The sequence below is a fragment of the Aquila chrysaetos genome, chromosome 10 (genome assembly GCF_900496995.4).
Source record: "Aquila chrysaetos chrysaetos chromosome 10, bAquChr1.4, whole genome shotgun sequence".
NCBI lineage: Eukaryota > Metazoa > Chordata > Aves > Accipitriformes > Accipitridae > Aquila > Aquila chrysaetos.
In genome coordinates, this window is record NC_044013.1 from 5537238 (window position 1) to 5563373 (window position 26136).

The 26136-nt window shown below is 42.2% G+C and overlaps 1 protein-coding gene across 6 annotated transcripts in view; it reads right to left on the bottom strand.

Moving 5' to 3' along the window:
* Positions 1 to 7521: 7521 nt before the first annotated feature.
* MECOM (MDS1 and EVI1 complex locus) overlaps positions 7522 to 26136 on the bottom strand; it is a 50205-nt gene continuing 31590 nt past the window's right edge. For 3 of the 6 annotated variants that reach the window (XM_030028978.2, XM_041126869.1, XM_030028974.2), the window contains 8 exons: positions 25825 to 25851; positions 18427 to 18593; positions 16979 to 17056; positions 15090 to 15259; positions 13840 to 13984; positions 10863 to 11099; positions 10119 to 10305; positions 7522 to 9179 (listed from right to left, as the gene is read on the bottom strand). In XM_030028978.2, the coding sequence (XP_029884838.1) occupies positions 9045 to 9179; positions 10119 to 10305; positions 10863 to 11099; positions 13840 to 13984; positions 15090 to 15259; positions 16979 to 17056; positions 18427 to 18593; positions 25825 to 25851 (1146 nt within the window). In that variant the 3' untranslated portion in view covers positions 7522 to 9044. The remainder of the gene's footprint in view (positions 9180 to 10118; positions 10306 to 10862; positions 11100 to 13839; positions 13985 to 15089; positions 15260 to 16978; positions 17057 to 18426; positions 18594 to 25824; positions 25852 to 26136) is intronic. The other 3 variants (XM_030028976.2, XM_030028975.2, XM_030028980.2) reach the window with 1 other exon arrangement.

Here is a 26136-nt window from a genome sequence, read left to right on the forward strand (position 1 = left end):
CTCACGTGTCATTTGGAGAACTCACCCAACCCTGCAGAGACCAGGGACTTAACAAGAAACAGTTGGTCTTTAAAAAGGTTCTCGTTTCTGTTCTGAGCTAAAAATTATTTCTCACGGCTGAATTTCTAAGCGAGTGAATAAAATGCAAGGGTAGTTAATTCTTTCTTCAGTCTTAAGAAAATAAGTTAGAGTGGGTCCTTGCAGTTTGCAGATACTTAATGCTTCCAGGATTGTTTTAAGATACAATTGTTAGGCATGTTTAAAAAAGAAAAAAGATCTTTCAAGAGCTCATTTCCCAGAACATTACCAGCCAACAGCCCTAATGGGCTCACACCACACAACAATTGTTGACTAATACTATGTGCTTTGCAAAAAAAAAAAAAAAAAAAAAAAAAGAAGAAACAAACTGTTATATGTTTTTTTGTTGAGATATATTTAGAGAGCTTTCTTATTGTTAAGCGCTTTAGGAACAATAATCAGTGGTATGTCATTCTGGTATTGTTAGCAAAGTCCTTTCTATTGAATTTTCAAGATGTTGTAAAGTGAGATTATGTGAGTAGCACCTCTGGACACTTTTTCCCATCATTGTGTTGGTATCAATCGCTGACTTCCACTGTTTCTCCTGGTATTAAATGAAAATGCTGTTTCCCACTACGCTGATTGGAGGCTGTATAATGCATGACATAACTGATAACCTTACTGAGATTACACATTGTAGGATTCGAACTGCACGAGAAATTTGGACAACAAAGTAGGTGGCCACTTGGACTGGGAGACAAAGTTTAAAAGAAAATGTGCCGGGATCATTGTTTCAGCTGAAATGAAGAAACATTATAAATGGATAATTTACGAGGCTGGTTCCCCAGGTTTGGGAAAAAATGCCTTTTTTTTTTTTTTTTTGTCTCTTGTTTTTCTGTGGGGAGAGTAACTAAAATATATTTTCCGAGGGCAAAGTGTTGCCCTAAGACACCCCAGCCTCGCTCACCCCCGGCAGAGCTGTATTAGAGCAGAAACCCACACCCTGCTGAGACTCCTGACATTTTCCAAAGAGGAAATATTAAAAATTCAGTGGCAGAGTGGAGGAGGAGGAAGTTATGCTTTGGAACTAGCGGTGAGCTGAGAAAGCCAGATTTTTCGACTCTATAATAAAAAAAAGTTAAAATAATGAGAGGCTTTGAGCTAGCTTCTGTATTACACACACCACCAGTATCTGAGCAACGTAAAGAGCGACATAGGGAGTTCCCTTATAGAAGTTTTTGGCTGATGCCATTTCCATTACACCATGTCAGGTTGTTTTGGTTTTGTGCTCGTGCTTCAGAGGGGTTTTTTTTGGAGGGGTGACTGAGCTGCTCCAACGCCACCGTGCCATCTTACTGATTACCCATGCATGCTGTTTTTCCCGCAGCACCATGCCAGATTTAGGCTGGTTCAAGATTTTTGTTGGGTTTTTTTTGAGGGATTTACCCCAGTCCCTTTTCCTGCTCTCCTTGGTTCTTCGCACAGTGACTTTCCTTCCAACTTCGCTCCTTCCTAAGCTAACAGAGGGTGGCATGTGCAGAGCTCGGCTTATGACTGACACACGGGGGGAGGAGAGGTCATTGTGGCTTCCCACTCTCTGTCCTTCCTTACAAGCAGTGAAGAAAAGCACGGGGAAAATCTAGTAACAAGTCATGCTCCTGCCCTTCAGCATCTCTCAGCCTGGTCTGTACGCTCAGCCGGGACAGGGACAAATTCAGACCTGATTCTGGCGTTCCTCAGCTAACGGGGTGTTAGGTCCAAAAAGTAGTTCTTGATCTCCCATTCAAAGTTTTTATGGACGAGTGTAAAGCTGGAGTGAGTTGCTCCATGCAGTGGTTAAGGTTTTAATAGCTCTTAAGTAATAAAAACAGCAGAACTGCTTCCAAAAAGAGTACCAGGGAATCAAGTCTAAATGTAATAAAGGTCTTTACTTTGTTGCAGTGGATTGCAAAGTGTTTTGTGGCTTGTGGTTACACAGAGCAGAGGGGCTGTGGATCCTTCTGAACTAAAATTTTATTACACCGTTATGATTGCAGCCGACTGGACTTCACATCTCCGGGAGTCCCCTCCTGAGAAAGGGTAGGCACGTGTCAGCATGCAGGGACTTCACGTTGGTCTGAGGATGGTAAAGATTATCCTCCTTTAAGACATGAGCCAGGAGAGGCTGGGTGCTAGAAAAGATCCCTGGCCACGCTCAGACTACGGATGAATTCAAGAGAAGACATGCCAGATGGGTGCCCAACAGGCCTAGCAGCAACAGAGGAAAGAGGACAGACTTTTTCGTAGGGCCTGTTGCAGGAGGACAAGGGGAAATGGTTTTAAACTTAGAGAGGGTAGATTCAGATTAGGTATAAGGAAGAAATTTTTTATGAGGAGGGTGGTGAAACACTGGGACAGGTTGCCCAGAGAGGTGGTAGGTGCCCCATCCCTGGAAATATTCAAGGTCAGATGTGACGGGGCTCTGAGCAACATGATCTAGTTGAAGATGTCCCTGCTCATTGCAGGAGGGGTGGACTTTTTAAAGGTCCCCTCCAACCCAAACTATTCTATGAAAGAGTTGGGTACAGTAAAACACCTAGTTCCGTAATTAGGAAGATCTAAATCATTAAAATGTCTGTAAGAATCAGTTTTGTGTGAAGACCGTTAGTCTCTGTCCTCCAATGTTTCGCTTTCATTTGGATCATGGATGACCTGAAACTGAGGCTATCGCTGGGATTTTCACACAAATCCCGCTGAAATTCAGGAGGGGTTGAATGCTTAAATTCATCTCCCCGTCTCAGCTCACGCCTTCATTGTTTTTTCTCTATTCTAGTGCATTAGCACTTCAAATGTAAGAAAAAAAAAAAAACCTCTTTATTTTGGGAGTGGAGGAAGACCTGCGGATGAGACAAGAGAGCATCCTTGGAGGATGCTGATGTCGTGGCTTGTGTTACGTGGGCGAAGGATGCAGCTCACCACCTTTGTCTCCCGTGATGGCAACTTTAATGCAGGAGGCCACGTGGTGAGCTGCTGGCAGAGCACCCCGACCTGTTTTATCCACCGCTACTAAAACCTCTCACTGCACTTGTTAACTTTTTCCAGGCAATTTTCTAGCAGGAGTTTCTCCACTGGCCGCCCTCGGGAAGGGAGACAGGCTGATGCGAGGGTGGGCGCTGGCCTGGACAAAGGAGCTGCTTTGCTAAATGGCCATGTTACGCCGCTGCATACCTCAGCCCAATTAACGTGGGGCTGCCTGGACCTTAATTGGGCCTGACACGCGCCTGTTGAAAGAGATTCCCCGGGAATTAAAGCGCTACTTCTCTAGTTTGAGTTGGCTGGTGATGCGAAACATGACACTATTTTTGAGAATTTTCTGCGCTTACCATGAAACAAATATGCCACAGGTATCAAGCAAGCTTTGTTTGGGGGCTATAATCATATTACAAATTGAACATTTCCACATGTGCCTGCTGGCACATCTACCCTCGGCTATCTCACATGTATCTGCCCCAAGGTACAGATGCTGAGGTCTTGACATAGCATAATACAGATCTAAATATATTTTCCAGATTGCCTTAGCACATGCTAATGAAAATGAGGAGTAAAGGCCTGAAAGAAGCAGCTGTTTAAAATTTTCTTCAATCCCCGAAAATCAACCTCTTAATTACTGATAATTTAAGCATCAAAATGACCACTAACCCTCTTCTCCCTCTAGACCCTCCCAAGCTGGGAGGCCTGCTTTAAGACTCTCAGGCAAAACTTTTTCTTAGAAGTGTAGCATTTCATCACATTTCTTTAGCCTTTCTGGAATTAATTAGTATTAAAATAAAGCAAGAAAAAGGAGGGTGCTTTCTGGAGGTGCCTTCTTTCAGACCCTCTGCTCAGGCAGACGGAGCTGATACTGCTAAAGTTCCTACCCAGCATGTTATACGAGACTACTTTTATATTTCCACAGCACCTTTCATAATAAAAGGTTCCCCAAACCTTCCTGAATGGATTTATGGATATAAATAGCTTCAATTTCCATTAAAATAGGGACACTCCTGGATCAAAAAAAAGGAGGCTCTGCTTCCAGCACACAGTGGCAAAGGGATCTGTGTTCAGTCTGGTTTATGGTCATACCCAGGGGGGCAACCGGTCCCAAGCAAAATTTAGACGGTAGTTTTGGGAAAAAGGCTTCAGTCTTGCAAGACATACCATGAGTTCCTGACTCACGGCGTGGCAGTGGGGCCTCTTTCCAGGGATTATTTAAATGTTAGTCTGATTAAAATCTGAATTCTGGGAAAACAGTAAATTTTGCTGAAAATTATTTTCCTCTAGCAGCAAATGAATCTGAGTTGGGGGAAAAAAAGTACAGGAAAAGAAAAGGAATACAGTATTTTTATTTTTTTTTACTTTTTATTTGATGTTCTCTCCTTCACCTTCTCCCCAGACTTCATTAAGCAACTCTGAATTATAAAGCTGAGTCTTTCCTGAAGCTGGCACCATTTTCAGTATAGAAACAAAAGATGATTTAATTGGGCTATTGGAAGTCACAGACCAGGTATATGCAGAAGCCTACACAGCTGTTCAATGAGATGGGAAAGAGGATGGTTTTGGCCAGGCTGCAGAATTCATTTTTCTTATAACTGGAGTCTTGGCAAGGTATACTGTCTTTGACATGGAGAAAGGGTCTTCTGTTTGGTGCTGGATGCCCTTGTTTTGGTTTAATCATTACTGGAAGCATCTTTAAAATGAACTAGCTTTTCTGTGCCACTATATGACTGACCAGCAAAACCACAAATGAGACTTAATATAGCTGGAAGGCAGCACGGTGCGGCGAAACGATCCAGGAGTTTGCAGCAATTCTCCATACGTCTGAGCAAGAGAGACCTGACAAAAAGTTTTAAAGTTCAAGACACGCATGGAGCAACGGTCCAAACTGAATCGCTGAGCAAAAGCGGCCTCACAAATGTTTTTATAATAACTTCCCCTCCCATTACTCCACAAATGTGGCTATTAATGCAGTAAAACAGCAGGGCTGACACGGGAACAGTGACTCGGACCTGCAGTGGTATTAAGGATGTGGGCCAGGGTGAAATATTGATTAATCATCTTGTCATGCTGGTGCTTTGTTAGATTCTGTAGATAGGAATTGAGGCAGTAATACACAGCTCCTTCATCTAGTAAGGCTGCTGTGTCACATGGGAATGATTTGTTGACTTATGGAAAACTACTATAGTGGGGTGAACAGTAGGATGATGCTGAAATAAGCTGAAGGTTTTTTTCTTTTAAAAAAAAAATTGACTTTTTTTTTTTTTTTTTTTTTTTAAGAAAAAAAATCACTGTAGCAGAAAGCCAGAAACATTGGTCCTCACTTAGTGATCTGTTTGCATCTGAGCACGTGCATCTGTGTGGTCCATCAGGGAGGGTATGACACAAAGACAAAAATTATCCAGTTTTCTTTGTTTATTTGGGAGATGAGATGGCTAATCAAATCTGGGTTTGCTTTTCAGCTATTCCTCTGGCTGAATAACTTTGCTGCCGAGAAAAGGCAGTGAAAATCAAGGTCGTGATAAGGTATCTACATGGAGTTGAAGGACCCCGGTGATATGTTTCACCCCCCTCTGCTCATCGCACCCCGTAGGCATGCTGCTGGGTGGGATACATTGACATGAAAGTACAAAGCTCAAGGCTCTCCATGGGAACATCAGCCGGGAGATTCGATGAGGCCGTGGCAGCCGCTCCCTGATGGTCAATAGACCTGGTTAGGCACAGGTTAAACTAACCCTGTGGCTCAGCTCAAGGAGTACTTTCCCTGACAGTTATATGATGGGAGTGTGCTATTGTAACCCAGAACGTTAAACCCAGGGGAAACTGTCCCACCCTTTCTCTGCCTCCTAAAACCCCTTTCATCTAGGGCAGGTGAGGGTAGAGCTGATAAGAACTGTCATTGCATCAAATTAAAGGGGAAAACAATCTGGAAAGGTGTTTGCAGATAAAACTTGACTTGATTAATCTATTTGTTCTCTTTATTTGGCAGAAACCTAAACCCAAGTTTCACGGTGACTTTAACTGCACTAAAAATAATACCCTATTTATGCAATTATCAGCATGTACCTGACCATTGGCTCAGGCCAGTGAAGTGAGTACAAGAACATGCACACAGGCTATTTTTTTTTTTTTTTTTTTCCCCAGGTGTGGTTTAGGCTTCCTGCATGAAAACCATCGGCCCGTAGGGTCTCAGCTTGCCATCAACCTGAGCGTGAGGCCCCGGAGCTGTAAGTGCACACCAAAGGCAGCCCAGGCCTCTCCTTGCGGGGTTTGGATTCAGGCCTGCTGATGCCCCCGTTGCTACGTGATGGTTATAAAACAAGTCAAACCGTAGCCGGGCTGAAGACAAGAATGACACGTATAGGTTATTCTGAAATGTAACTTAAGGATCTGGTGAGCTACGAGAGGTCTTTGTGTACTGAAAGAGGCCGAGAGAGGAGCACCCCTTGCCTTTGGCCTGGAGACAAGGCCTCCATCTTTGGAGGCCCTTTTTTTGGCATCAGCGGAGCCAGATTTAACAAAACCTCCTGCCAATCATACTCCCTAAATGTGCCTTTCCCACTGGGACAGTGCTGGATTTAATATGCAGCTTGTTACTAACTACCCTGGGTTACTGATACCCAGCGCTGCGCTCCCTCATTGCTTGCTCATGCCAGCTCGCTCGCATCTGGTGATCGCAACCCTTGGTCCCACTGCGAAAAAAGACTCTGCAGTATGGCACATCCACTCTTTCGAGCCACTTAAACTTGAAGGACAACCCTGTGCAGTAGCTGCAAAGATCAAGCTTGGCTGAGGGTGGCAGGCAGGGACATCCTCAGGGTGCCCTTTGGAGCTGTCTCAGTCCTCCTATCTGATGGGAAGAGCAGTAAAATGTGCATTGCCTGGGCCAGCGCCGGCTTTTCCTGGACATCCCACCTCCCACCGCTCTGCAGGTTGTCCAGAAGAAGCAGGGCTTTGGATCTGATTTCAAAGACAATGCTCAAACTAAAATATTCTTTTTTTTTTTTTTTTCTCCTTTTAGACCCTAAAGGCTCGTTTCATGCAGTTGGAGGTCCATTTAGCTTCTCAACTATGGATTTTTATCATTCTGGTGAGAAATTTGTTGCTATTAGCCTGCCAAGCCACTGCTTCCCAACGTTGTCCCCATGATCAGCAGGTGGGTCCATCACCAGCCCGAGCTCAAGGCTCCACAACAGCGTTCAAAGGTGACCTTGCACCAATCCCTCTTGTAAAATGAAACAGTTCTCTTTTCCAAGGTAGTGTTTTGAACCTTAAAGGACTGATCTAAAACCCTCCAATGGTCTATTGAGAGACTCTGGATTGGGTCTTAAACTGCATGACCAAGTCCAAGATGCTTCACAGTGCCCCATCCTCTGGTTACCCCTACCCTCATGACCCCACAGACACAGTCTTTGCTCCCCAGACTGCAGACGAAATATGCCATTTTTGCCCTGACCCAGAGAAAAACAAGACAATAAGGAAAAAGATCCCTTCAGTTTTGTAGTCCTTTATTTTTTTTTTTAAGTTGATCCTCCCATAGTAATGTACTGAAATGCGTAACAGTTACATTGTACAAAGCATTTAAAGAAAGTACCTCAACTTGCCGATTATTTCAAAATGAGATTATAAACAAAAGGAAAAATAAATCTGGTCCCTCACTAAAGGCCAAAAAAACCCCCAAAAATAACTGAATACCTTCCGTCATTTATTTATTTTTTTAAAACATAAATTTGGAACACTTCATCTTACAAATAGGATTAACATGAACATAACATCACACAAGCTCGCAGACAACCAGCATAAAATATTGGGTACAGTTTTTTAATCAGAAGAATCATGCTTTCATGAAGAAATTATAACTGTTTATACAATCGAATCAATTTACTGTATTACAAAAAAAACCTAAGTCGCATCTATTAGTTATTTAGTTCATTAAAAGGCAAAAATAAAATAAAAGAGGAATGTAAGAAAATTTCAAACACTGTTTTGCACTCCCATATACACAGATCAGTTCACCTCACTTTTTTTGAAGTACATGGGTGCCTTACATCGTAACGCAGTGGGGGACTGGAGCAGTGCTGTTTGTTATAGGAACAGTGCTATTTTAATCAACAAACAATCGTTTGCCAACAAATAAATACATGGTACACACAACACAAAGAAGAAATTAGAGGGTAGGGGGGAAAGGAAACAATACAACAAAATAGTGACATGATTGTCGAAAATTAAAATCTCCTTACAATGATTTGAACTAGTGGTGCTGTCGATGAACGCGGTGCTTTCACGGAATTATCTGGATGATTTAGCTTCTTGGAGTAGTGAACATTCATAGTTTACAATATACACAAGCCTCTTATGTATTGTTTCTCAGAGTTCTTTTTTTTTCTTTCTTTTTTTTTTTCCTTGTTTTTCCTTTTTTTTTAACAATGCAGTTGAGAAGGCAAAAGAATTACGGAGAGAACAAAATATTCCCTGTTACTTCTTTCTACATTTACGATGGATAGTGCGCATTTGATAGAACTAGTTTCTTTCTTTGAAGGGCTAAAATGCATAAAGCTTTAATGAAGAGATTTGTACATAAAAGCAACTGTTCCCAATCCTGTGTCAAACTATCTTATACAAAAAGAAAATCAATTCAGTTCCTACTTTAAAGGAGTGCCCATGTGTGTATCAATGCAGTCTTAACCCTTTTGCCCCTGCCCCTCAAAGCCGGGTGAACTGGAAGACACTTTTTCCCGGCCCCGGTTTACATAATCCACTGAAACTTTTTTTTTTTTTTTAAGTCGCATTGATCCTCCAGAAGTCAGCAGCTGCCTTTGCTGTGCAAAACAAAATATTGAGAATAAATAGTTTCTTTCTTTTTAAAATTATTCAGTTTAAGGTCACCGGACTTTAAATGAGTGACCCTGCAGATTTATAAGGCATTCTGCTCAGCAGTCTTTTAAATAGTCATATATGAAAGAGCCATGCTACTGGTTTGGACTTGGTCCCATCCTCGGTAAGACTTCACACTGTCATACGTGACTGATGGATTGAATGGCGCTGGATTCTGCAGCGGCTCTCGCCATACTGTGCCACATATTGGGAGAACTGTGGGATGCAGAATGAAGGGAGTCCTTGTCGGAGAGAGAGAGCATCATCGCATACGCCTGGACGGGGAAAGAAAAAGGACGAAGAGGTCATGATCCCGCGGCACGAATCTGAGCTTGGACCCGTGCCACCCCTACACGGTTAGGGCATCGTTTAGGCTACAGCTGCTATTCTCAACTTATTTAAAAAAAATCAAAACGCATTAGGTAAAACCACTGTCAACCTTTTCACTGACACTTTTGACTCACTAATAGTAATAATAATTTCTGCTTTCATCTGGCTTCACGAAGCTCTGAGAAACCTTTCATAGTAGACAAGCACCCAGAGTCTCCTGTGCCTTTAGATTCTTGGCACAGGAGGCTCTTTTCAAGAGCCTGAGGAATCACATTATCCCTTGGCTGGTCCTGTGTTTCACCAAATACCACAGTCTCCTTTGGTGACCTTTTCTGCAGGCATATTCTGCAGCTTTTAAAACAGGAGTCTTTTAAAGGGGCTAAAAAGACCCATTTTAATTAATGTTTAAAAAATTTTCAAGAAATAGCACTAGGATATCAGTCTAGTTATTGCTGTTTTAAAAACATGCTGAGGACCTAGAGGCAGTAACATCCAACAGACTATTAAAAAAAAACACCAAAAAGCCAAGCCAGCCAGAAGATCGAGTCACATCCCTGCAAGGCTGCAGCTCAACTCCAGGGCATCAGTGTGACCACGCTGGCTGCCTGAAAGCAGAGTGGGACTGTTTCTTATCATGGCATTTCTGCGGGTGGCAGAAATAGCAAAAAAGTTAGAAAATCCTGCATTATACAGGGACCAGAGCACCCTGCCATGTCTCCCTGGTGCGGTGGGAGCGCAGGGGGAGGTCGGGGCAGGCTGAGGTTTGTGGACATGGAGCACAGCCCTGTCTGACGAAGCTGAAACGACCTTGCCTGCCACACACTAACAGTTTAATCCTTCGGGTATTTGGCGACAATAACATTTTAACTGAGTTAAGCTTTTACCTGGGATTTGGATTTCCTGTACAACGGTTGTTTTAGGTCCTCTGGCAGCTGGGAAGTATTGAAAGCTGCCAATTCAGCTTCACTATATTGATTTTCTTCCATTTTCCTCATTTTGAGGCTATCTGTGAAGTGCCTTATGTGGTCCAAAGCCGAAAGTCCAGTCTTATTATACTCCTCCTCTTTATACCTACAAAAACACCACGGAGGTTTTAATGTCAATTAAACAATTCTCTCTGCGTTCCCTCATTCTCTCAGATTTACACATCTGAGCCATTTCTCCCTTTTTTACATTCATAAACCACCTTGCCCTGTGGAACTGTGATCCTGAAATAAAAGAAATTCCCCTTTATTTTCTAAAAAGGAGAGGGTGGGCAGCAGGGGCAGGGGAGGGAGAGGTCATCTCTCTCCTAGTGTCTCCTCAGCCTTTCACAAGACCATTACAGGAGACCCAGATCGGTTTATGGAGCAGATAACGTCCCTCCCATGAATGTTTCCTGTCTCACCCAGAACCTGACAATAGTTCCCCGAGCACAGCTATTTTTCCTCTTAAGGGCTACAGATTGCAAGAAGAGACCGAAAACAGGGCTGGTATTGACCCAAACACAGACGCACGTCGCTATCGTAACTGGGAAGCTGGCTACCACGGACCGGTTCCCACAGCACACAGTTTGGTGCTGGCACTCTTGTATGGTTTATTGTTTTTATTTCACGTATCAGGCACACCAATACTCGGAAGGAACCAACCTGCCAGGGGAAGCTTTGCAGTTCATGTCCAAAGTACTCGTTTCCTCGTAATCCTCCTCTGGAGTCCCCTCGTGCATGTCACTCGTAACAGGCTCTTTGACTGCTTTCCCTGCAATTTCACTCTCTTCATCTTCTTCGTCCATCATTACTTCATCTTCTGCCTCTTCATCATCCAGCAAATCCGAGTTCTGGCTGGCTACCATGGCTTTTTCATCCTTAAAGTGGCTGCCATTCATTCTGAAAGTACCAGAACAAACCCAGGCAATAATCACAAATCAGTTATGAAAGCTCCTCACCAGCAGATTGTCAGAGGCAGATCTGAAAAGGATCTGTCCCAGTAGAATAAAGTGATTTCTGTATTTAATATCTTGTTTAGCTTCAGACGTTTAGGCAGTATTGGAGAAAATACCACTCAAAAATCAGTGGGAGGTTACAGCACCATCAGCATGGGATTTTCCTGTTATCCTGCTAAAACTACTGTTCAAGCGGAGGTATGTTCAGATATCCATTCCAAATTTTCTCACGCATTATTTCATCTCATGTTTCCAATCATATATGTAGTCTGGGCAAAACAACTCATTGCCTTTTAACAGAAGCTGTAGGGGCCAAGAAACTCTGAAAATCAGATCCAGCATTTTCAAAAATGACATCCAATACCGCATTCAGAGTTTTAAAGTCAAAATTACATGCATAATTAATTTTGCACACTACCACCCATTTGGAAGCCATACTACTTCACTGAACGTATGGATTACATACATGGGAACCTAAGCGACTTCAGCTGAAGACCTGAAGAGCGGTCTGCAATATTGCCTCCACGCTGAACTACATTATCGACTGATTTGAAGGGTAAGAAGTAATGAAAAGAAAGGCCGTATAGCATTTTAAGTGCATTTATTCTTATTAAACGAGTAATTATAGCAATACGCACATGGAAAACCCTTTGGTCTACCCTCTGTTATTACGTTGTCCTTTGCTTTCAGACAATGACTTTCTCTTAACTACTTCCTACGGGATTTTATCAAGGACATAATACCCATGCTGAAGTAGGGGCTCGTTTGCTAACGGCCTCAACCCTGTAGGATTCCGAGCATCCGCAGCTGCATCGAGTCCACCGCATTAAATGAGAGCTAAAGAAATTCGGCACCGCCATGTTGACAAAAGCATGGCCAGAGGTACTAGTGGTGTAAAAGGGCTGCACTCGGTGGAGCCACACAATTCACGCTACCAGCATATCTGCTCCGCTGCGTTATGTAGCACGGAGGCCTTGATTCATCTATTGTTCTCATTGTGCAAAAGGTCCTTACTCTTCCAGGAATACAGTTATAAAAATGGAAACTTTATTGTCTGCCCGCAGTTTGCTTTAGACTCCGTGTGCTTCAAACTGTGCGGGACAATATGGAATATATCAAAAGTTTGAGCAAGATAAGGATGAGCCCTAGCAATTTATTTGGTATTTAACATTTGACTTGCTGTTGTAACAGATGTACTTTCTTATGGAGCATACACAAGTGAAAGTTGGTTTCTTATACAATAATAGCATCGTTTTCCTAAACATAATAGAGTTTCATCTATTTTCCGAGCAAATTCCAGCTGATCGTCATGAGTTTAGGATTGCATTAAAAAAAAGCCAGGGAATGGTCTGTTTATATCACACTATCAAAAAATCTGAGGCTGTGCAGAGTCGGGAGAGCTGAAGCAGCCACCCCCTTCTAAGATAATCAGAGCAATATCTCTTTATCATCTTTTATTTAAACAGGCAGAAATAAGAAATCGTTGAGCACAGTTTGGGCTGCCAACTTGCTTGTTATGCTCAATTGAGGCTGCTAGAAATGAAAGAGAGATGGACTACAACCAAAGTAACAAAAACCATGTGATTAAGAAAACAGATTCTCTAATTATGCTTTCAAATGCAGCAATTTGCCAGGGATAAAATATCCATCAAGAGCAGTCTGAAGTGCCAAATTTAGAAAGGAAACACTGCACAACCCAGCAACCTTTCCACTTTGCTGACTTCCTGTCAGAGGACATGTTGAGACCAGATGTGCAAGGAAAAAATCCCAAGCCCTCATTGCCAATCAAGATGGAATGAAATTTGAATATGCATGTAATCACTTAATCCAATACTTTTGTGGAAGTTGTGTTATGTCCACCATTTTTATCCCTTCAGAAAGGCATCTGGAAATGGAGAATACAGTGAAGTTTGTCACCAACAGTAAGAAATTTTTGATGCTGATAACGTAACGCCAATTTGAAAGCGCAAATAACGCATAATGCAAAACCAATCTCAAAGAAATATGTACAGCTGATGTGTGTATCCATGCTACAGCCCTTTCTGCTTAGCTGTGTTTTTATTAGCTGAAAATATTTAGAAGTGGTCTCTCTTCTGTTAGTTCAGAAGAATTGAAACACCCATATACTTAATAAATCTTGGTAGGAAAAAGTGTCTCACATGCTAGAGCACTGTGGACTACCAACGCCTACCCACAGCCTCACAGGCTTTTTGCTAGTCAGCATCTTTCTCGGGATTGAGTTACTTACGGGAAAGGACTTTCAGTTACAATATTTCATTTGATCCAAGAATTTAGCTTAGTCTACTTTATTAATTACACATTTAAATCGCATTTAAATCTCTACATTTAGCCACAGGATGTAGAATTCACCTGTTCTGCTGTGAATGTAAAATGAGGGAATTTTTCAACAGACTTATATGGGAACTTGAAACTGAGAGCTCCTGATACGAGGAGAAATGTGTTCATAGATGGAACCTTCTGTCCAGCATCTGCCTCCGGGAACACGTTCACGCAGGATGGGGAGGGAATCAACACATTTCTTTTCATAAGACACCGAGGTGAACGCTGAAGCAACCAGATTGCTAAATAACTCTGGCTCCAGACATCATCACAAGTGAAAAATCAGGTTTAATAAGTGAGCAAACCTGGGAAAGGAAGAGTAGCAAAAGGAAGGTGCAACTCACCTCTCTTCTGAGTTTCGGGGGGACTGATTGTTGTGGTTGCTGTTTCCAATAAAATTCCTAATTTCTGTGAAGTAAGAGTCTTCCTTGTCATCTAGGATTGCCCCTGTGCTTTCCAGTTCTGAGTGAGGTGAAGATGTTGCAGTACCTTAAAGCAAAATAGAGGACTTCTGTTGTTACTCCTTCACATTTTCTATATTTAACCATTTAAATCAAACTGAAATTGAAGCAATGGCTAAAATGGGTGAGACCCAGGAAAGTTGGTCATAGTGATCTATTGGCTGTAAAACGGGTAATTAGAAGGGAAGTATTACTACCCATGGGTGAAAGCGGTTTCCAGCCAAAACGACTGCTTGCATGCTGGGTGCCATTTCCATGGTTTATAATTGCTTTTGCCAAGTATCTATTTCAACATCCCCCTCCTGTTCCCTTGCAACTCCAAGACTGTCAGTCAATAACTGCGTTAGACCAATGGTTGAACTGAGCAAATGGAATTTCATTTTAGCTACTAATTATGCAGATTTGCTTAAAATATGGAGCGGCCATTGACATAATCACCCAGGTTCATTAGCACTGAGAGACCAGTGATAGACGTCTTTCTCTGAGCATCGGGGAAAAGACAGCTCTGCATTCCCTGCAGGTACCTGGTTATTTCCAGTGGAGCAAAACGTAGACTGAAAAGACTGCAGACAGGGTTTTCATTAAACCCTGCAGATACCTAAGCCAGACCAATGATATCCACTACCTGCCGCTGCCGTTGCTGCTGTTGTACAGTGACCGATTTGCTTGGGGGCTTGGGAGGCACCATTACCTCCATAATAGCGAGTGCTTTTCAGCTCCTGACAGTGGGAATATTTTAGAAGGTGCCAAGAAAATCTTTTAGAGTGCCCCCTGAGACTCTAAATCTAGGACTCCTATTGAGAGCCAAGTGATTGCGGAGATGGGATTAAACCAATTTTCCCAGTCTGTTCTCAAAATGCTATGGTTGGCTTAATTAAAACCAAAAGAAAGGACATCATCCAGAGGTATTAAGTTGTACAAGGGTAGAGTTTATGCTGGGATTTTCAAAGCACTTTAAATGTCAGCAGAGCTTAGGCACTTACATATTTTCCAAAACCCCACTCATCGGAGCAGACGGCGCAGAGCAACGTGTGCCTATTGACACTCAGCAGCATGGAAAGTGAATGTGCAGTCCCTGTATATGAACGCTGGCGGTACGCAGGGCATGCCGGCGAGGGAAAAGGCATACATACCAGACATGTTCCCGTTCTCGTGCTTTTTTAGATGTCTGTCAAGATTGGTTTGTTGACCAAAACACCTGTCACACAAGTGACACTTGAATGGCTTCTCTTTATTGTGGATGTTACGGACATGTCTCTGCAGGTTAGAAGATATGCTAAAGGATCTGTCACAGTATTTGCATCTAAAAAAAAACAAAACAAGTAGGTAGAAAAGGGGTTGTTAGTAGCTGGAAATGTAATATTTGTTCTAAGAGACATGAAGCGCCTTCTGGGCTCAGTGTCAGTACCCAACTGCAGTTTCTTGGTCCCTATTGAGGCAAAACCCTACCTGAAATAAAGACAAGTTTTGGCTGAATAACTGGAGAGCCGTGCTCTTGGAATGGAGACGTCACTTCTACAGTGGGTTTTTTAGCTTTAATTCACATTAGGCTTTCTATTTTAAATACTGCCTTTAGGAATAAGCATAATATTTCGAGTTAACGGCATCAAATTAGCTAGGGTAATTGATTCCCATGTTTTTAAAACTGTTGCACGCAAAGTTGGGAAGTTTGAAAACAGTAGAGCAATAACTCTATTGTTTCATGTGCTGCCAATACAATACAATTAAACACTTTTGGAAAAAACATGAAACAGATCTCTTCTAATGCTCAAATAAGGTAAAAAAGGGCTATTTCTTTTCCTATTCTAAATTATACTGTGCGATTAAATCTTTTCTTGAGGAATTAGCTTGCTCGATTGCTAATCCCAGAGGAAATTTGGTTATCTTGCAAAAACCAGCAATAAACAATCCCAACCTTTAATACTGTGCCAATGTGAGTAGTTTAGTCTATCACTCTGGTACCAGAGGCATCAATTTTCATACTCTGTAGCGATTTGGAGTCCCTAAAGCCTTTACTGTATTGCTCTTTAAGCCATTACTAAGTCATACTATAACTATTCCAAATTCTCTGGCTGGCAACTAGCCAACAGTCTTCACCACTTTAGTTTTTCAGTCTTTTACTTCTCCCGTGCTTCTCTTATGCTTGTCAATGATGTCAATTTTTTTTTTTTTTGTGCTGAAATCGTCCATTATGCTACTAATCGCTTGTGGCTTTTATGTAGTGGATGGGTATAACATGCATCAAGACCTTCTTTCAATAAAATTAGATGTGAATCTCATTTCCTAAAGAGACTAAAGGCAAAAAACATATTGTTTCCTCACAAACAATGAGCTTACTCTGCTCTTTACAGCTCATAAAATGCAGAAATTGGTGCATTTGTTTTACTGGAACATGAACTGGCTTCTTTCCAGTTGATTTAAATTGGTCTTTCATTTTCAATAAGGTGAAGCTTCTATACACATTTCTGCATGTGACTGTCCTGGATGCAATATCACACACATATTCTTATCAACAAGAGAGTACACCCACATGGGTTTTGGTTAAGGAGACCTCAGAAAGGATCCAGATTCAGCAGGAAACAAATAAATACAGTTATGCCTTTGCATCCAAGACCTTTCAGAAATCAGATGATTGACGAAACACCCAGCTGTAGGCTGCAAATAACACCGCAGAGCTCTTACAAAAAAAAAACATTTTTGCAAGGGAAAATGTGACCATAAGCCGTATTGAAAATCACTTCAACCATGCTGGTGTAGAAGCACCAGCTATCCCGCGAGGCAAAGGCAGGACTTGTGGATGGCGCCTGGGCTAGCTAGGACCAAAACCTTCCCCTACCTCTGCAGCTCCAATGCTGAATATCAGCATCGAATACAAAAAGCCCTGTTAGAGAGCAAAACGCAACGGTGGGTCATCAATGCTAAGGAGCGAGTGCCGGAGTTGGCCAAGGAAGGCTGTTGAACACTCATTCCCTTGCTTTATTCACTTGACCACACCACAGACACGGGTAAGGGGTCGCAGTACCTATAGGGCTGCTCTCCAGTGTGCGTCCTCAGGTGACGTGTTAGGTTTGCAGATCTCGGGAAAATCTTGCCGCAGTATCTGTGATAAGAAAAGGTTTGATAAGACAATGCAACCTTGAATGGCTACATCCCAATTTGAGCTGCACTGGACGCATAGCCCAAATTGAATCATTAGTCTATGGTACTATTGGCATTGCTTTGGTGTAACGACATTTCAATAAAAGCATTCGGCAAATGCAAGTGACTGAGACACACACGCACAAGAATGGGACTGGAATTGCTGGCACCGACCAGCTCTTCTTGTGCATAAGCAAGGGATATAGGAAAACATACCAGTTTCAAAGATCACCCCAAATTTCTAAGCTCGCTAGGTGATTATGGGTCAGATTCAGATTTGGAATCAAGAGAATCTGTTATTAAAGCCTGGGATTTCTGCCTCCATGTAGGCAAATTTCAAACCTTTCAACCAATTCTACGTGTCAGCAAACGTGACATCATTCTGTGCATTGAATAGGATCAGAGCAGACAAGACTCAAAGACCTAATCCATCAAGGTATGTTTCTATAACAACATGTCTTGAAAGAAGGTGACATGTTTTCAAAAAGATCAGATAAACCGATATGCCAGTGTCAAACGCCTGCGCATTCTGGAGATTATATAGAGACCTAAATAATGCGATTTAAAAAGCATTCTCCAAACTCGATAATATGTCACAGGAAAAATAATGGCAAGAAAAAAAAATTATTTTGAGCCCTCCCCCTTCGTTCAAGTAACATATTAATATTCAGTTTATAATTGGCCCAGTTCTATTAATGACATTCAGCCCATTTCTGTATGGGGACAGAGCACACAGCACTCTTTTAAGTGAATGAGGGTGGTGGTTGCTCCACATGATGACTTTGAAGATTGCATGCCTTCACTTTTAACATCCCATTTATTTTTTCACTACGTGATGTATAAGCCTTCAAAATACCCACACAGCTAATTCTACTCTCCTCGACAAAGCTCCCATTCATTTTGGTTACACGTACAATGACTATCTTCACTGTATTTTTTTTTAAGTCTGTACACATAAGTCCTAATAAGTCATGTATTTTATCACTTATCCCTTTGGATATTATAGCCAGAAGCCTGAGAAAAAACACGTCTGTAGTTTATGATCGAAAAAATCAATAATAAAAGCACACTTATGCATGTGAAAGTGATGAGAAAATTTGGAAAAAAAGAATTGTTTATATAATAGTTTCCACCTCATTTATCACACTGGTATGACACAAGCCAAACTTGTTATTTAATAACACCAGTAATTTAATAAATAAGAACCCCAAAGCAAAACGCTCTCCACGTTTCGTTGGGCACATGAAAGACCCACCGCGGTTGCCATCAGCCGCCCGAGCAGGGGCAATTTTGGGAGCCCGGGAGGGTACCACGGGGAGGTTTTGGGGCTACCTGCAGGTGTAGCGCTCCTTGCCCTTCCGCAGCAGGGTCTCGGGCAAGGCGCTCGGCGGCGCGCGGAAGTTGAACATGGACGGCACCGACTGGATCAGCTCGTTGGCCTCCGGTTTCAGGGCACTAAAGCTCTCCAGCTTCTCGGCCATGTTTTCTATAGCTGACATCTGCAACAGAAGATAGCACAGAACCCGTCACGGTGAATACGGCTTCAGCTTTCTGCCCTCACCGGAAACCCAAAATACAAAGAACATACACTGCCAAGAGAAAAAAAAAAAAGGAAGGAAAAAAAAAAAGCAAATGTAGAGTTGCAGTCTCAAAAATTATGGGGCACATTAGGTAAGGCGGTGGCCATGATGTTGTCCCACTTGGAATAACACCCGTAACTGCTACAACAGGGTGCTGTTTCTCTGCAAGGCCAGCATACAGCAGAACTCCTGTCCTGATTGCTATAATGGAAAGCTGCTTCCACACAAAATCTAAATTAGCCAGTGTTCATTTCTTCCTATTTTTAAGCCTCAGCTTCTATAAAATTCCAGTCTATACAGTCATGCTGTGTGGGTGTGTGCCTATGAGTCTATGCATCCCATCTACTGCAACTATTGGCCATTTTTGACCAAATCAACAGAAAATATAGAGGTACCAACAATAACTGAACTCCTACAGTTTGGGTTGGTTTTTTTTAAAGGACTTGCAGAGGACAAATATTGCAGAGGAAACCTTATGAACACTCGAGCTCAAACAAGGGCTTCAACAAGCCAGATCCAGAGAGGCTCCGTCAGTGTTCCAGCCACATCCAACCATTCAGTCCAGTCTTCTTGCCCATCACAGTCAAAGACCATGAGATAAATCCATAAGAAATGAAGCTTTGATTGGTTTGGTGCTATGTATTTACATGACCTGTTAAATACCTATCCTATTTTTCTACAACCTCTTAATATTCCTGCTCTACCTTTAGTCGCTTGTAAACACTATGTACTTTGGGATGTGTCCACTCTTGGTTTGCTGTCTGTAATTTTCAGGCAGTGGGGACTAAATAATTTCTGAAGAATGGTTTCCTTTAAGGTGTCTGGAACTGATCATGAAATACTGCTCCAAAACCTCAAACATTGTCACTTGGAGAGTTCAAGACTGCTGCTGAGCCTACTGACAGCTGAGAGTAACCATCTGCCTCTTCCTAACACCACAAACAAATGAAAAAACCAGAAACCCAAGATCTCACCTACCAAGCATAAAAACCACAGCATGAGCCCTGTGCAATACCTTGCTTGTAACGAAGGAGGAAATTATATGAAAGACAAGATGCTGAACGCTCCTCAGCTGAGAACACCTTCACAGCCCATTCTTCAAAATCCTGAGACACTGCTCTGAATGTTGGGATTTTAAAATTTTATTTCAAAGGGAAGAGTTGCACATTTGTTGGTTTTTTTTAATTTTATCTGAATGGGCAGAATTGCACGTTTGTCTCCTGGAACTGCTATTCACAGGCTGGTTAGCTCTGGCTTTGGGTTGTGGGTTTTTTTTCCCTTTAGCCTGTAGCCTGCCCTCTCATTTCATGCTCAGATTCCTAATGCCGAGTACAAATTGCAATGTACAGGGTACCACTGCCAATTTGCCAAATGTCTTTCATCAAACACGGTGCAAAAAAAAAAAAAAAAATCTCAGAGGGAAGTCAAGATACATTTACTTGTCAGGCAACAAATGTGAAAGCATTGCGAGGCAGTAGGGGCCGTAAGCCTGGGGTTTGATTCATAATCACTCAGCTGCTAAAACATTCTCCACAGATGCAAGTGGACAGCACATTTGTCAATATGAAGGATTTTGACGTGTACTGATCACAGGCGTGAGATATGTAATGATGATGCTGCTGGGAGAGGAGGTAATTCTATCTCAGCACCGAGATGTCATTATCAACCCATACAACTCAACATTACCGTATATTTCTTTTTACATGACTTAATCTTTTTCTTTAGTCAGAATTGTTTCTTAAAGCTTTTACAATAGTCTTTCCACTGCCTTTAATTCCTTCTAATTGTTCCCCACAAGAATTCATTTGTCTATTTTGCAGTTGTGGAAAATAAATGGTTTGAATGAAAAATGACCTTTGGCCTTCCGGCTGATTAGCAGTGACAAGACAGTGCATGGGTTATGATAGCACATATTTGTGGTGAAGAATAATAAGGGCATTGAGAAGTATAATAAATGTTTTATTTATGTATATTTAATATTCAAGTCAGTTTCATTATCTAGTGGTTTTAAATCATTTTTGGATCACCATTTCTCATGTACATGCTCCCCTACAGTAATATATTAAAGCAACTATTTTCCCCTTTACATTTAAAATGGCTTAGTCATGCTTATTCGTTTTAGTTTCTTATTTCCAGGATTTTCCAGAGGAGAAATTGAGACCAATTCTTCTCTAATGTACGGCGATGCAGATCAGTGGTACCTCCAACACGGCCTCCAGGATTACATCAGTCCCAAAATAGGTATGAAATCAGCATCTAATCTTAAATCCCTCATTCAGAGGAAACGCAAGCACTTCCAATTATTTTAAAGTATTGCTCGCTTTCCAAAAATATGTTTCTCACCGTAGGAATGACTATTGTGTTTGTTGTTTGGTTTTTTTTTTTAAAGACTGATCTATGTAGTTACCTGGTATGATTTATATTTTTCAAGAAATGCACCAGCAACAACGGGAAGTGCTCGGCCCCAAGCCTTTGCTAATAGGAGGCGGCTGCACTCCACCGCTGCCAGGATAATTCGAGCTGTTACTATCTGCTGGAGATAGGGCTCACAAGAACCAACATTGGGGCACTTTCTTAAGAAGTCCTGGAGCTCGGGGCGTTCAGGATGCAATTCCCTATCGCGAGACGGGCACCTGGGCTGCATGGACCTGTTACAGCCCATAAAATCCTGCCAGCCCAGACCCACAACAAACTCTCCTGCAGACTTTATATGCAGATAGGCAGCCCCTGCTCACCAGTCTACCTGCAAAATATTAACCGAGTAATATGAAATCCGGGGTTTGTCGCACTGACTGCAGGAATTATAAACCTGCAACCCACGCTTTTGGGAAGCCGGTACCCTGGGTTGAAGCAGTGGCCCCAGGGGATGTGCAGGAGGGCGGGCAGGGGACAGACCTTCTCCCCAGTGCCTTCTGTCACGCACCAGCAGTGAGAGATGCAAGAGCCTTAACTGGAGGTTGGATCTCGACCGCGGTGTTGAACAGCCAGTGGTGGCTGCTGCTCCCATTCATTTGGCTAAACCCTTTTCAAATCCATTTATGTTTTTGTCAAGGAGGTTCGCCAATTTAATTAGGTGCATATGAAAAGATACTGGCTTTTGTTCCTTCTAAGCCTTTTGCTTGATAATTCAGTTAGGTGCCCCTCTTTTTTTTTTCTGTATTGTTAAAACTAATGAATAACCATTTCTCATTCAGGTTCTGCTCACCATTCATGGTCTCATAGAGCTGGGGCACAGCTCCCTCAGGCATTTCTTTCCCAAGCTGAAAAAATCAAAATCTACTTAGTCTCTTTTTGTATGGAAGCTGTTCCCTACCTCTGACCATCATTGTTGCACTTTTCTGTGTCTTTTCTAATCTACTATGTCCTTTTTGAGAGAGACTTCGCTGTATTCAAGATCTGAAGGCACTATAACATAATGATGTTTTCAATTCCTTTCTGCTAAGCACTTGGATGATATTTTCATAAAACTATCAACCTCAAGATCTTTTTCCTGAATGACACGAGTTAAGAGTCACACTTTCCCCTCAGTGTTACTGGGTACTTACTGACATTGAGTTCTATTGCTATTTTAATCCCCAGTGACTCAGCTTTCTGTGAATCTTCTGCACAATCTTCATAGTCAGCTTTGGATTTAGCTGTTCTCAATAAACAGTCACAAACTTTGCTCTTTGCCTGGTCACGCTTCTTCCTATACCATTCACAGATATATGCCACAGTTCAGATCCCAGTGACACCCCTAGGTGGGCTCACCGATAATCTTCAATGATTGTAAAAATCACTAATTTATTCTTACCCTTTTTTTCCAAGGGTTTTTCTTTTTTTTTTTTTTTTGACTAATTATTAACCCAGGGGATGACCTTCCCTCTTCCACAACGAAACTCCCTCTTTCAGCTGAAACACAACCGAAGTAGCTCTTACTCCTTCAAAACACCGTTACGGCAGATCGCAAATCACAACTTGCCTCCACAGGAGCTGCGTTGACCATGGAGATGCTACTGGTCAGCAATCCACCCAACTCCTGGCGCAAGCTGTTAGCGATAGCATCTGTCCTGGCAGGTTAGGCGGGTGCTCGTGGCCACCTTGTCTCTCCGGGGATGGTCCCGGAGGACCACCATGGAGGCAGGCGTGCAGCTCGAGCCGCCCGGCAGCGCCTTCGGGAGGGGTCTGCATCCCAGCCGACTGCCCAAGGACTGCGGCGATCCCCGAACGGGACACGGGGAGGAAGGCACCGCTTGACCCCAAGGATGGGATTAGTGTAATTGCCATGTCCATGGAGAAAGCCCTCCGAGGAGGTAGGAGAGCGAGAAGATCCGATTACATATTTTACATACAGCTATTGCCTTATGGACAAGTCATGTCTGCTCCTAATCTGAGATCAGTGAATGACAGTATTTTATATAGAACAGTAACTTTTGATTTACATATATAAGAGTTGTTGATTCTATCTGCGTCCAGATGTCTGGAAAAGGAAGCAGCTTTCCCCCACCTCCCTCCCGCTCCCTGAGAGGCTATTAACCTCCTACTGACGCAAACTAATATGCAGTCGCAATTCCCCAGCTCCGACTCAAAAATGCAGACATTACCATAATCGGCTAAAACAAGTATTTATAAACATTTCAACGGGCAAGATATGATCAGCAGGGGCCTTGAACATTTGTCTTAAAATTTATTAACCAACAGAAGAAAAAGTGGCATAAATAAAGCAAAGGGGTTTTGCTGCTGCTTTTTAAGAATAACCTGATGATATGAAATAATCTAGCAGACAATGTCATGAATTACATGACCTCATGTTTTACAAACGCGACTCCTTCATCGCTATTATCGCAAAAACAACTGACTTTATGGCTGTAACTCATGGGAAAAAAAATTGTTCAATGTTTGCTTTCTATTTTTACTAGTGTTATTTAGAGAAATCTTGAAAACCCAACTATTACAGCTCAGGATTTCTTCCTCCACGGTTCAAGCTGTAAAGCTTTTTCTAAAAACTACGACTTGTGAATTTGTTGTCTTGAAACTGTGTGTATTTGGACATCCAGCCATGGAACTTGGCTGAGCTATATTCACGTTCAAGAGACTTATCACACGTGGCTGAGTTTTATGAAGCAGTAGTGAGAAACTCCTGCTGATCTGCAGTATAGTTCCAGAATAACTCTATTTGTATTAATGCAGTTGGTGGAGATTTGGCTGATCTAACGGAATGGATAGTGTCCTAAAATAAGCCCAATAAAATAAAAGCTTTGTTAATGTACTCACCAAATTTCATTTCATTTATTTGTAAAATTATGTTAATTATTTACAATGATTCTCCATAAAGCTTTTGCAAATAAAGTCTGAACCTCTTTAGAGCACCTTCTCTTGGTGGGACCAGAAGGTGCTGAAAGAGTCTACGGACTAAATAAATCATGATCCCTTCAAGAGGGGGCGTTGCCCATTGATTTGCACTATAGGGTTCCTGCCAAACAATGAAAAACAATCTGAAATCATCTTGAAATATATGGCACGTGCAACTGTGAATTGAGATAGAAAGGCTTGTGTGACATATTCAAATCTCTCAAGATGAAGATTCATCCAGGAACCAGCATCCTGCTCTAGGCACTTCATGTTTTAAATACCTATTTCTGCTGCAGCTGCTCAAAGCACTAGCATGGCCAGGAGACATACGCTCACAAAAAAAAAAGCAGGATGATGGAAAGTTGAGGACCAAGCCAATGTCAAGGGAAGCAGACAGAAGAAACAGACTGCACTGGGTTTTTCGCCTTCCCAAATATGCCCAAACAGAGTCACTTTTCTGAGAGCAGAGGATTCAGGGTGCCTGGGCCAAATCACAAATCCTACCACGGCCCCTTCACGTGCTACACTGAATTCCCTCTACTGCAGAGAAAATGTTTGGGAACCACCTCTTGTGCTCTGGCATCTAACCCTACCTCCTACCCGTTGAGCTCGTTCAGGGTCTACGGGTGCTCGCAGGAGTCCTTCGGTGCCTGCTTAGCTCCTTTCACCTCCGGATCCTAGCGCATCTTTTGCAGATGCCTAAACCATCGCTTTACAGGAAGAAAATGAGATTAAAAGCCACGTGTACGCAAAGCAGAGGCCCATCGCTGCTTTTGCAGCGTGCCATGCACGGCAGGCAGGAGAGCAGGGCTATGTGCCAATCTGCAAGGGCAGCACCTTTGAGGGCTCCTGCACTGGCCCCGTACGGAGACGCACGTGGGAAAGAGTACATGAAGATCTCAGCTCTCATTTTGCGAAATTCTGGCTTCGTCTTGTGAAATTAGTCCACGTCGCACTGCGAGTGATGAGCGAGAGTGAGTCAGGACCCGAGCCGCAGCCGGCTGGCTCCAGCTCTCCCCTCCGAAGCCCAAAGGTTGGGAAAAATCTGGGACAAGTATTTATGGGTTCAGTGCTGCAGCTGAGGAGCCAGCAATGTAAGAGCAAAACACGGTCTTATTTGAGTTGCATCTGCAAAAGCAGTTGCTGTAGCTTTTTTATATTCATGAACAATTTAGATGTATTATAAATAACGTTTTATAAAAATAGAAGAGCAAGCTCAAATTTATCCCATAGTACTAAAAGCACAATTCCTGTTCACATAAGGGGGACGATGTAAGTATACACAGAGGACAAATTTGACCCAAACATGGCAAATAAATGGGTGTTTTATTTCTGCTTTAAGTACAGCAATGAGCAATTAAGCTCAAAACTTCAAAGCTATTAAAGTGACTAACTCCCACTGAAGTCAATGCAAGATAGAAACGTGAAGTCCTCTGAGGCTCTGTATTTTAATGTCTTGAATGCAGATTAAATATTTATAACTATTGCAATCTAACAAGATTTCAGCCTGAAAATTTCACTGCAATCTCTGAAGGAAATGGCTTGGAACAATTTCAGTTAAATATAAACAAAGACTGCATCTTGAAACCCTCACTCAGGTAAAGCTCCCATTGCCTTCACCAAATAAAAACGGCAAGATGAGGTAGGTAAAAATAAAGCCAATTTGACATAAGAGGATATTTATCCACTACAGCTACAACACTCTGTAGGAAAGCGTGGCATGCTCCGTAATTGAGTGGGAAGTTATCTTTCATATTATATTTTTCTTATGCAATTTATTTCACAATGATTAAATCAAAAATATAAGCAATGAACTTACCCAAATTCTTTGATCAGGCAATTGGAACTGGGAGCAAAATTGAAACAAAAACAACACATTATTCCTGCGTTGGAACCCTCATTGCAATCAATCTACTAATTAAGATTTTATTTAAAGATACTAATTAAGATGTTATTCTAAATGATTTGTTGCATCGGGGTATTCTCTCCCTAAAAATGCAATCCTTGTAGTGGCAAATTACTGTGAAATACCGTTAAATGATCTAATTTTCATAGCTTTTGGGCCACTGCCACTGGGAAGGATTTTGCCCAGGCAGGGACAGGGTAAGGACTAGGGTTTACGTCTTTAATC